This window comes from Mytilus trossulus, chromosome 9, assembly GCF_036588685.1.
Source record: "Mytilus trossulus isolate FHL-02 chromosome 9, PNRI_Mtr1.1.1.hap1, whole genome shotgun sequence".
NCBI classification, from domain to species: domain Eukaryota; kingdom Metazoa; phylum Mollusca; class Bivalvia; order Mytilida; family Mytilidae; genus Mytilus; species Mytilus trossulus.
The window spans coordinates 41,889,347-41,902,673 of NC_086381.1; the positions used below are offsets into that span (position 1 = coordinate 41,889,347).

The window sequence follows — 13,327 nt, forward strand, 5'->3', positions numbered from 1 at the left end:
TATTTAACTTTTAATTTTCAACCCTGTAAACTACCATTTGCAATGGGAAATTGAAAAATAGTCTATTATGCATTTTTATCCATCTGATCATTTAACCCTTTTAAACTGATTCTTATAGTTTGTTCTTATATTGTACTGTTATACCACTGTCCCAGGTTAGGGGGATCCTGCTAACATGTTTAGCCCCACCATATTCTGTATGTGTGTGCCTGTCTCAAGTCAGAAGTCTGTAATGCAGTGGAAGTCGTTTGCTTAAGTGTTACATATTTATTTTTCGTTTATTTTTGATACATATAGGCCGTTAGTTTTCTCGTTTGACGTGTTTTTCACTGTCATTTCGAGGCCTTTTAAAATTTAGTATGCGGTATGGGCTTTGCTCATTGGTGAAGGCCGTACGGTGGCCTATAGTTCTTATTTTCCGTGTCATTTTGGTATCTTGTGGAGAGTTGTCTCATTGGAAATCATACCACATCTTTTTTTTTTATAAGATAAATAATAATCCGCTAACAACAGAAAATCGTAGGGTAAGCTTTAAATTTGTTTCTTTGGGATATTATACGTCATATTTTAATTACGGTGAACATAAAAGTTTACCATGCTAAAAAGATGATCAAGTGATCAGTATGCCGTAAGTTTCTCATTGACAAAATATTTGTTAAATTTGGAAGTAGACCTTTTCAACAAATTGTCTACATGGACTGTACGTCCTTTTAAAGATTGACTTATTGTTCTTAGAAAAAAGTAGCATTGACATTCTCAATATTATTGAGATCATCAGAAGGTAAAAAAGTATAACTGATCTAATTTTAAAAATAATTTTTACTCATTACATAATCAAACAAAAAAACTCGTACAACTAGCTTAATACAGCACAAATTTATCACAGAATTAATGAAAGGACGGTAACAGCATACAACATGGTTTGTTATTCATGCTATTATAATTTGACAGCAGCATTTAACACTGATGTCATTCCATTTGCTGAAACACATCGGACAGATATATATCCAGTCAAATCTCTCAGTGATTTGATCTTTTGAGGAAGTTGGAATTCTAGGAATGTGTTCTTTGTTTCTTGCCACTGTATAATATCAGCGCCACCTAGCGTTGTTCCTGCTGACACCTCATAATACAAAGGTTGATGAACTTTAAAGTGATCTTGCCAAGAGGACGTTATCGTACGGTTATCTAAAACCAGTTGTAAGTGCGGGTTCTCTGCAATTGTCATAAAGTAAATAAGTAAACAAAAAATATTGTAGATGAAAATCAAAAGAACCGATACAAAACACATACTGTGAACAAGACACAAAGTAATTGTTCCATACTCTGTAGATGAAGTTGGATCATTTGTGTCGTTGAAAAAAAAATTATGACTGCCTATTTTGTTTTTATTATTTTACATTTTTGTTGGTACATACGTAGGTCTACTAATTGACACATTTGTTCAAATCTATATAGAGAAAAATATAACTATTTTATTTGACCAAAACACATGGTTTTCACTTGATGATGTTGATCATATTTTGTACAATCGAATGAGATATACAGAACTTCGAAGTGAACAGAATGAACAAGTGAAACTGCGAGCTACTGCTCACTGATGATACCCCCGCCGCAAGTGGATAATATTAATAGACTAAGTGTAAAAATATGTCAGTGTTCGGTAAACAGGAAGTTGTCGAGTGATGAATCTGAAAACGCATCACACGGTATAGCTGACTTATATAAATCCTGAAACCAAATTTCAGAAATCTTTGTATTGTAGTTCCTGAGAAAAATGTGACGAAAATTTTCAACTTGGCTAGCATGTGTAAAATCATACAAGTGTTCGGTAAACAGGAAGTTGTCAAGTGATCAATCTGAAAACGCATCACACGGTAAAGCTGACTTAGATAAACCCTGAAACCAAATTTCATAAATCCTTGTATTGTAATCTGAAAACGCATCACACGGTATAGCTGACTTATATAAATCCTGAAACCAAATTTCAGAATCCTTATATTGTAGTTCCTGAGAAAAATGTGACGAAAATTTTCAACTTGGCTATCATGTGTAAAATCATACAAGTGTTCGGTAAACAGGAAGTTGTCAAGTGATCAATCTGAAAACGCATCACACGGTATAGCTGACTTAGATAAACCCTGAAACAAAATTTCAGAAATCCTTGTATTGTAGTTCCAGAGAAAAATGTGACGAAAGTTTCATGGGACGGACTGACTGACGGACGGACGGACGGACGGACTGACGGACTGACTGACAGACAGAGGTAAAACAGTATACCCCCCCTTTTTTTTAAAGCGGGGGTATAAAAATGATATACATACATTAATTGAAACATATTTAAGAAAATTAAGAAAGTGTTTCCGCGAAATGTATCAAAAGAATATAGTTAAAATAAAGTTAGCAATACTGTATTGCTAGTCTTTAATACACAAACAACGTCATGCTGGAATGTGTTGCTGTTTACAGTTTATCTCTATCTATAATAATATTCAAGACAATAACCAAAAACAGCAAAATTTCCTTAAAATGACCAATTCAGGGGCAGCAACCCAACAACGGATTGTTCAATTTATCGGAATATTTCAGGGCAGATAGATCTTGACCTGATAAATAATTTTACAACGTGTCAGATTTGCTCTAAATGCTTTGGGTTTTTGAGTTATAGGCCAAAATCTGTATTTTATCCCTATATTCTATTTGTAGACGCTGCAGCCATCTTAGTTAAATGGCTTGGTCACCGGTCACATTTTTAAAATAAAATACCCCAAAGATGATTGTGGCCAAGTTTGAATTATTTTGGCCCAGTAGTTTCAGAGGAGAATACGTTTGTAAAATTAACAGACGACGCCGGACGACGGACGCAAATTCATAAGAAAAGCTCACTTGGCCCTTCGGTCCAGGTGAGCTAAAAAATTAATACTTTGAACAAGACGCAATGTAATTGTTTTTTTTTTACTCTGAAGATGAAGTTGTGTCGTTGAGACAAAATTTATGACTGCCTCTATTTTTATTATTTTACATTTTTGTTTGTACATACGTAGGTCTACTAATTGACACATTTGTTTCAATTATATAGATTTTAAGTGTACACACCTATCAATGCAGGGACATTTGATGAAACAACAATATTTGAAGACACAGATTCGCTCCTAAGATACATTTTGTTTACAGCTTTAATACTAGTGGTAAAGTTTCCAGTCCTAAGATCTAGTCCTTTTAACACACAAAAGGAGGTATCTTGGTCCTCAGCGATTATTGATTTAGAAATCACAATTGTCTTATCTTGGCTATGAAAAGTAAGCTGAAAAATAAAAAAAAGATAATGCATTGTTTTTAAGCAATATTGTTATGTTTGTTTACATTTAAATATAATCAAATCAATAAAAATGACATATTAGTCAAACTGATGAATGTCATTACTTTTTCAAATAAATTTTGTTTGTTGTTTAAAATTGAAAAATTGAAAATAAATGCAATTTTTCCATGAATAATGTCATTGTTTGGTATCAAGAAACATCATTTTATATACACATAGCAAACAATACGATCATCTATGGTCACCTGGAAGATTTTTACTTAACAATGTTGAAACAATACGATCATCTATGGTCACCTGGAAGATTTCTACCTTAACAATGTTGAAGAGAATAAAAATCTGAAAATATGCACCCTGGCTTATTATAAACATTTAAAATTTTGAACTACATGTATATGGGTTGCCGATTGACGGAGTTAATACAGGAAAAGGAACTCCCCAACGAAAACACTGGTTTTGTTTGACTAAATTTCAACTTAAAAAAACGTAAATTCTGACACCCTAATCCACACATAAATAATCCTGACATTTATCATGCTTTCAGTTAGGTTGGTTATCTTTGTGAAACGACCAAAGCTTAATTCCATCCAATCAAGATTAGTAAATGTTTTTAACAACGACTTACAAGGTAGGAATCGACACCTGTCATATCCTCAAATCCTGTCCATTTTACTCTTACATATGATGTATCACCCTGATAATGATGTCTAGGGTTATACTCTGTTAATGTATGTGGTAGAATTTCTACTTCAGCAGTCGTTGTATTTGGTGGAAGATTTGATATTTTAACACCATTTGAAGACTTGGAAGACATTAAGCCGGCTTTACTTCTACATCGTAAGGTCACGTGGACCATTTGCATTGATATTTGGCTGCTGGGAAACACTTTTGATACCCTATTTACTCCTATAACTAATTTTTGGAATGTTTGAATTTCATTGCCAAACGGTTGGTAACCTACAATAAAGCAATGTTTCATTGATATATTGGTGGTTGACTCGCGTTGCCTCAACACACAAAAAAGCTATATTATTTGAATTAAATGGAGAAGTAAAGTAAAAAATCCTGAAGTAATACAGTATCGTTTTGTTTTAAGTAAAAATGGACGCAAATGACACAAGGTTTTCAGAAATATCATAAGTTTTTGTTTGTACAAACAAATTGACAACACAAATTAATAATAAGGACGAAAAGACAAACAACATGTTACAAAAACAACAACATAAACAACACCAAAAAAGAAAAACCATCCCGAACTCAGATGTTCTGAAAAGACAAGATTTTTCTGGTTCATTCTATAAATTAAGTCGTTATGTCGACATCTATATGTCTTCAATAATAAAATATTCAACAGCGCATGTCATATTGTATACATACACTATCTTTTATATATGTGTAAGTCTTTGTACCATTCGTACAAATACTTACCGACTGCCCATTCGCAGACATCAATCCCAGATTCAGAGTCATGTACCTCCCAATTAGCAGATACTTCATCGGTAGTTTGTGCGTCAATGTCAGATCCTAAAACATATAGAAAAATATGAGTTCTGTATATATTTCAGTTGATAAATCAATGCATGATTTGGTATCATGACTGTTCGTTTTGAGGCTCTCGCATGCTTATCTTCAGTTATGACATATTGAGATTACATCATCTATATTTTATTATTATTTTTACTTTTTTTATATATGTCCTTCTACTCGGGATGGGAAACACATGACTTTAATGGTGAAATGATGTTGATTCGCATTGCAAGTAAAAATCAATTTTAAGGAGACGCAAACCCACCTTTTCTCTTCTTTACTCAAAATGACTGAATGGAATTATCCAATCAAATTTGATCAAAATCTTGTTTGTGCATACTTTTATATTAAAATGTCTTGCGTTATTCTTTTTATTTTATTTTTAAGTCGACGTATTTTGATATAAACACAAATCAAATACATAAAATATTTTACAAAGATCAAGATCTGAATCTATTTTGTTCATTTACAAACCTATTCCATCATTTATAAAATCTATATACGGTGGCGTTAGGTCAACAAGCAAGTCTTCGGCATGCACCTCGTGTCTCAATCCTGCAGCATTTGTAGCGATGACAGTGATATGAATAACTGACGTATGGGCTAAGCTGACGTTGTAGTTGTAAGCAAAATTATTCAGACCGACACTTGTGAATCCTTGGACTTCTGTGCTTCCCTCTGTATAGCCTACAAATACATATAATTTCTTAAATGTGTAAGTGCATTGTATAATGAATAAAATCATTCCTGATTTAGCATTTGTTTTCGGAAATATATTTTACGTAGCTACAATGCCACCTTGGACAGTTGGTGTCAACATTTTCAGGTTTTATTTTTATCTCTATAAATTTTAAAAAAACCAAATGATTTCAATGAAATTACACATGATATTTTTCAGTTTGTGAAATTTTAAATTCTATGATTTCTATTTACCAATAGCCCACATGTAATCTATGATCGGACTCTCTGGATCAACAAAATTCCAAGATGCATGAATCGACGACCATTGATGCAAGGCAACCACATGTGCGTGAATATGTTTGCCATTTTCATTTTTATCACTGTGATGATGAAAGATGGTCCTCTGAACTTTCAAATCATCGAACAAAATGCCGGTATGACCAGTCATACTTCCAATACTAATTGTTTCTCCGAAAGTAGAGGCACGGAAATAGAATGTGTGGTGATGCCAGTTTAATTCTTTAGAGGAACTACCGTGTTTGTCATGCTTTGTGTAGACCATGAAGACGTGTCTTTTATCTCCAATTTCTACATATCCTTCTTTATTAGCTAAAACAGCCCCAAGTATGGGTGGATGAGCGGTTACAAAAGTAACACGGAATAAATGTCCAGCTTTTAGATTACTTAATGTTTGTGATATTTGGCCTTCAACAAATACGAAGGACCTTCCGTCTATTGCTAGATTTTTATCGGACTTTAAGACACCCACGCAGCTCCCTATTGATGTATTCCATTCGGAGGCACGTACAATAGAATTGCATAAATTGATATTGGCTATATTATCCCAGTCAATAGGTACACCACCGTCTGTATCCTCAAATGAAGGATTTACAGCTTCATTATGATCTAAATGTTCCATTAATGTAGGTTCTGGATGAGTAGAGTCAATCACGATGCCATTTGATTTTACAGTTTTAGATTTATGTCCTATAACATCCATTGCATAAACAAGACTCTCGATTTCTGCATTAGAAAATAAATTGTTTATCATATATACATGTATATTGATCATGTTGAAATTTCTTTATAATTTCTTTATAATTTTTTTGAATCCCAATATAAAAATATACTTGAAATATTGTGAAATAGAACATTTTGTAATTAAATTTTTGTCAACTCAACATCGAATGCCTATTAATTTGCATGGTATTATACACATGGTTTCATTGTACTAGACTAACTTATAGAAACAAAACGTTGTTAATTCTTTATATTTAATCCGTGATTTTACATTAACATAATAAGAAATACGAATATGTGGTACGAGTGCCAACGAGACAACTCTCCATCCAAGTCACAAGTAAAACAAAATAATAGGTCAAAATACGGACTCCTGGCTCACGCTGAACAGCTAGCTATAAAGTGCCCAAAAATGACAAGGGTAAAAACAATTAAAAAACATAGTTAAATGGAGAACGGAAATAATTTGTTTACTGTATAGATGTGTGAACTGTTATAAAAAAACCTACAAAACGCCGCCAAGTAGAGAAAAAAAACACAGGTAAATGGAGAACGGGAATAATTATTTTACCTGTATCAATGCGTGAGCTGTTAATAATTCTGGACACAGAATGATGAATGCCAACGTTTTCCCAGTCTCTAACATCACATGTTGTAGTTTTAGATCTAGTTTGTACACACCACATATAATGTGTTATTCCAGAATCTCGGTCAGAAAAGCCGTGCCATGAAGCCACGGTAACATCTGAATTGTTCTGGTAATCAATGTCGTGTATACCTATTGGTGAAAGATAAAGCATAAATAGATATTTGTCCACAGCACACATATTGTCTACGAGATCAATATAATTTATGAATAATTCAAGAGTTAAGTACGTTTTATGGACTGTTTTTTTTGTGTATTCCTTAATTCTCTATGAAAGTCCCTTGATTTAGTTCGAAAGCTGATGCTGAGATCTTCCAGACCAGCTTAGCCCAACAAGATAATGTACCCGTCGGAGACGTATAATAGATGTGGATGATGAATAATTCCAACAATTAATTTAACCACCAAATTCTTTCAATATCACGTGGAACATGTGGTTAATAAAAACAAAAAATATACACTAAACCAACCTAAACACTGTGACAGATTGTCAACCATGATACAGTCTGATGGTGGTTTTGTTTATGAGTTTTAATAATTGGATATAAGTATAAATATATCTATTGATATACATACCAACGTATATTTTCAAATATTTATTGCGTCTTATTGCCTTCCTTCATGTCTAATTGAATGTATGTACATTATACTCACCTATACCATCGTAGACTGTACCAGTAACTGGTGGAAGTGAGTCTACCATGATACCGTCTGATGATTCAGTAGCATGGATACCAGAGTAACTGTATCCTACAACATTACTGTAAAAAACTTTCCCTGGAGATAATGGCACTCGGCTGATGTTATGAGACGTAATTGATCCTGGAAGATCCAATTCCACTTCATGGATATCATGACCTTCAAAGATATTTTTGAATTAAATTTAATTAATTAACATTTATTCATACTGGTTTTTTTAACTGATAACAATGTTTGAAGGAAAGTAAAATTAAAAGTCATAAGAAAAATAAAACGCCAGCATAAACAAAGGATGAACATTGATAACTTTAACTATTGTCATTGTTTTTGAAAACTTTGGTTAACTTTTCTGACAATACTGATGAAATTTGTTTGGGTCATAATAGTGCCAATAATAACAAAGATATACCTCCTGGATATGTACTAAGATACACTTTAAACTTGTCAATAATCTTAGCATCATCCTTAAACACGTTTGTCCATCTGATTGTGAAAGGAGCTCCAGGTTTAATATAATCAATATCCTTCTTCCAATGACCGGGTATTTGCTCTACAATCTAAAATCATTAATATGAAAATAAAGTATTATCTCTGTGGTATCTTGTACTTGTCTTATAAATAAAAAAACTAATATTAAATACCAATAGCTAATATCATTAACCACCATTTACAAAATTTAGTTGTTTTAAGATAAATGAAATGTGAACATTGGTTAAACTATAGTAAGTTATTAGAAATAAACACATTTTTGTCATTTTGGTCTTTTGTGGATAGTTGTCTTATTGACAATCATACCACATCTTCTTTTTTGTATAACAACAATACAATAATTGAACTAAATATAAGTAAAAAAGCCAGTTATATAAAACATTTGCTGTTTATTTCTTTATGAAAACAAAATAGCTATATGTACTCTCCCTAGAAAGCTTTTTTTTAATAATTAATATTAATAAAAGTATATGCTATATTTGTGACTACATATTAATAATAAATATGCTATGTAATTTTATTCAAAAGTAATATACATAATTTCAAATGGCAGATACATTTCTGAACCGAAAATTTCGATCCAGGAATGTGAAATGAATCTCAGGCAAAGACATTTTCACATTTTATGTTTTTTCATGATCACTTAATGCAACTCAAGATACATCTTTAAATGAGAAAATCACAATTGTCTCTTCTTGAGTTTTGTAACCATAGCATTACATTTTCATCACTGAAGTTTGCTTTTAAAATATCAAGATTTTAGTAATGTTGTTGAGAGGGCAAAATGAACAGTGTAAAACGAAACCTAAAACAAGAAATGAAGTAAAAAAGTACAAACCGCCGATCCTTTAATTTTTCGTTTTGGTAGAGGAGTGGACATAGCTAATATTCCATCTGTTTTAAAATCAGCAAATGTGTCGTCATCATACCATACTCTCACAAACATAGAATACGATACTGGTGATTCCTTTAACCGCTGACCTGTATTCCAATACATATGGCAAATTTAATAAAATGTAAACATAAATTGAAAATGATCACATAGTTGAACAAAGAATGAATTTTTACTATGCAGATTGATATGAGATCTTGGTTATAATATTGACGAGACACCAGTTCAAGATCTCGAGAAAAAAAACTAGTGAAAATAAATAATGGCATTCTTTTCGTTAGGTTTCGAAAAAATCGATTTAAGAAAGTATATTTTCTTTCCGCAGAATTTCATTCAAAGAGGAAAATTTACGAAGGGGGATGATTTCAACTTCACAGTTAAGAACTCTTGGTTTACTTACTTCCTTGTGAGCAGCAATATACTGTTGTTTTTAAGGACACTTATTAATATCCAGGATTTCCTCTTTGGTAAGTGTCGTGAGGGTATATGTTGAGTTTCCAAGTGAGTTGTCAATACCTAATTGGTTTATCAAGCAGTTAATGTAATGAGTTTTACACACAAAAACGATGTTATTTGGGGCTTTATCTGCGGGGACAAAAACGTATTTGTCATGGAGGTAGGATAAGTGTTTTGCAACATTTGGGTTTTCAAAGATTGACGTAGCATGCAGATGGGCATTATAGACCTGTTCCGAACCATATGAGTATTTGGACCATACGCATATGGTCACGACCGGATTGGTATATACTGATATGGTCCGAACGTACGTGTATAATTGGGGTAATTTACACTCAGTTACAGTTTACTCTTAAAATTAATTCTTTTATTTGTCTTTTTTAATATTACTTTGAATGTTGAGGATGTTTTTTTAGATGTCCATTTGACGTAACTCTGTGATTATGTACCCCATCATACTATGAACGACAAAATTATTTTATGATGTGACTCTGCACATATATATCTTGTCATACTTTGAATGACAAAATTATTTTATTTATTAATATTAACTTTAATGTAAAGTCTGGTTTTTAGATGTCCATTTGACGTAACTATGTGCTTATGTATCCCATCATACTTTGAACGACAAAATTATGTTATGATGTGACTCTGTACCTATGGATCTTGTCATACTTTGAATGACAAAATTATTTATTAATATTCCTTTAAGTGTTAAGTCTGTTTCTTGTGATATACATTTGACGTGACTATGTACTTATGTATCCCATCATACTTTGAACCACACATTATTATTACTTTTACTGTTAAGTCTGTTTTTACTATATCTTTTTTACGTGACTTTATTTATGTATCCCATCATACTTTGAACGACAAAATTATTTTATGGCTACTTGTGCGAATTTCAAACGCGCAATTTTACATTAGTACTTAAAACCCTCCATCCTTTATGAGTGCATTGTACATAGATACAAAAAATCGTGTAATATAAGCAAAATGAGGATGTTAAATTTGATGTATGTCTTTTTGTGCCTCTTCTTTACATTTGTTGTTTCTATAGTGATTAAGATGATTACACAATGTTGACTGCTGTGCACCTATTTTTGACATTTTTACCTATTGCGTTTTGTTTTGTTCAGACATCGGTGCAATATAATTGAATTTGATGCGACTGTCATACAAGTGAGAGGTTTAGCAAGCTATAACACCAGGTTCAATCCACCATGTTTTTCATATGAAAATGCCTGTACCAAGTCAGGAATAGGACAGTTGTTATCCATTCGTTTGATGTGTTTTCACTTTTGATTTTGCCATTTGATTTGGGACTATCCTTTTTGAACTTTCTTTGGAGCTCAGTATTTTTGTGACTTTACTTCTGACGGACTATCATCGTTACCGAAAGATCATATTCGCAAATGGTGTCAAGGGAAAACCGAAAATTCAGTCTCTGAAATTTTCTCTCCGGAGTCATAAATCATAAAATTTGGTGGTCAAATATCTAATTTTCTATAAAATTAGGCAAATCATATCATAGGAAACATGTGTACTAAGTTTAAAGTAGCTTGAACTTTCACTTATCAATAACTACCTTGACCAAAATCTTTAAAATGAAACGAGACAGACGGACGAACGGACACACAGACCGTAATGTGGGATGCCCCTATGTGGGAATTAAAAATGTGTTTTTCTTTTACTGAAATTCTAGAACATAAGTTCACCGATATAACTGCTGTCACAATGGGGGTACACAATGTTGCAGTCACTGCTTCCCTGTTAACCGGTCAATCCGTTTTTAATCACGTTTTGTGTGAGTTTAGTGCCTGAAACTTTCGTATTCTATATATTCTATGTGTACCATTGTGAATCTGTTTTCCTTTGGAAGTTACTATTTTGAGCCCCTAGTCGATAACATGCATTTTTAATGTTTGAAAGCCCACTCGATTTCTCGTCTCTGTCGGTTCGTCTTTCATATAGTCATTAACATTGTGATATTAATTAATGGTGATAATTATGGCATTGCATACTTTGTATCTAGATGAATTTTATACCATTACCTCTTTTAATGTTCAATATTGCCTGATTTGTTTGTCCTGCATGATGCCAGACATCGTCATTTAAATTGTCAAAGACTCCTTCCGGTTCACCCTTATCTGAATATCCTGCTGTCCATTCATACCTTGAACAATTTGAATATTTTAAATACATGTTTTCCTGAGTTGCTTCATCTCCTTTTTGTGAGCAGCTGGTATATTCGAAGATGAATTATTAAGATTTATCGAATTAGATTGCTTGTACTTTTAGAAAGCGAGAAAAGCTATATTCAGAAAACAATGTAATATAGCAAATCACTGAACAAATTATCAAAGGAATTTCAAAATAAACACTATGTATCCCTTTTTGCATATGTAAGTTTTTTTAGACCAATAAATTGCATTCGTGTACACTAAATTATACGTTTTTCTATTATAATTTATGATTTATTCGGTTCTGTTATTTTAAATTCGAAAATGATTTATGTTATATTTACCATAACGGTCTCAAGCCTTGAGCTTGTACTACATGCCATTTGGCAGCCAGGGCGACATTTGATGGTGTATACTTCACATCACTAAAGGGAGAGGATTCCTGAATATTTGTTGTATCATATATGCCTAACAAGTTGTTATTATTTGCTGAAATACAAATATACTAAGTGCAAACATATATATCAATATAGATTATATATTTTGAGGACTAGTTGTTGCGTTTAAAAATATTTGGTCAATTTTCAATATAGTGTATGGAACATAGATATGTATAACTAGCATCTACTTTAAAAAAAATGTTTTATATTAAAGTATTATAGAGTGTTAAACTATAAGAACTTTGCGATATAACTTGAAAATGCAATCATATCTTTTAAGTTTGAAATTTTGTCAGTCCGAATCACTAGTTACAATGTTATAATGTCTATCCATTACGGTATTTGACGTCGAAGCCAAATTTACGATGTATGTAGTTTTTGAAAATGTGTTCACAACAACTAGTAGAAAAAAATATCAAAATACATCAGGCTTAAAAATGTTTTAGACAGACGCGAGTTTATTCTAAAACTAAAGAAGCAAAGAAGCTGGAACTGAAATAAGTGCCCTGAGTAAAAATCTACAGCATCTCCCATTTAAAGAAACTAATCATTTGGATGCATATTGCGCATTCTTTGGTATAAAAAAAAAGATATATTTGTTATGAAATTGTAATACCTTTGGTCACATCATTACATGCTCGTTTTGAACAGCGTTGTCCTTGAGCAGCACAAACACAATGTCCTTGACACGTGACCGCTGAACATCTCCTTATCAATTCTAATGAACCTCCGGGTACAAGTTTAAATTGGGAATGTATCATTCTGCTTGGTAACCCTATCTGTAATAGCAAAATTCTTTAATGCAGAATAACCTAAGTTGCAATCATAAATTTAGAAATTCATTTATACTGCTCAAAGTTCATATCCATTTGAAATATAATACATAACATTCGAGATAAAAACAAATTGGATAAAGAGTGTTGGGTAAATAAATGGATGAACCCATGGATAACAAAAGAAATATTAAATGCGTGT

At 32.4% G+C, this 13,327-nt stretch overlaps 1 protein-coding gene across 1 annotated transcript; it reads right to left on the reverse strand.

Annotated features, from left to right (window-relative positions):
* Positions 1 to 926: 926 nt before the first annotated feature.
* Positions 927 to 13,120, reverse strand: LOC134682944 (uncharacterized). Its single transcript, XM_063541886.1, has 13 exons — positions 12,969 to 13,120; positions 12,257 to 12,401; positions 11,784 to 11,905; positions 9,220 to 9,362; positions 8,302 to 8,449; positions 7,848 to 8,051; positions 7,119 to 7,325; positions 5,780 to 6,550; positions 5,321 to 5,533; positions 4,748 to 4,843; positions 3,945 to 4,276; positions 3,097 to 3,304; positions 927 to 1,215 (listed from the first exon to the last, which is right to left on the reverse strand). The coding sequence occupies exons 1-13, from the start codon at positions 13,111 to 13,113 to the stop codon at positions 938 to 940; spliced, it is 3,012 nt and encodes a 1,003-aa protein (XP_063397956.1). The 5' UTR covers positions 13,114 to 13,120; the 3' UTR covers positions 927 to 937.
* Between the last annotated feature and the right edge of the window lie 207 nt (positions 13,121 to 13,327).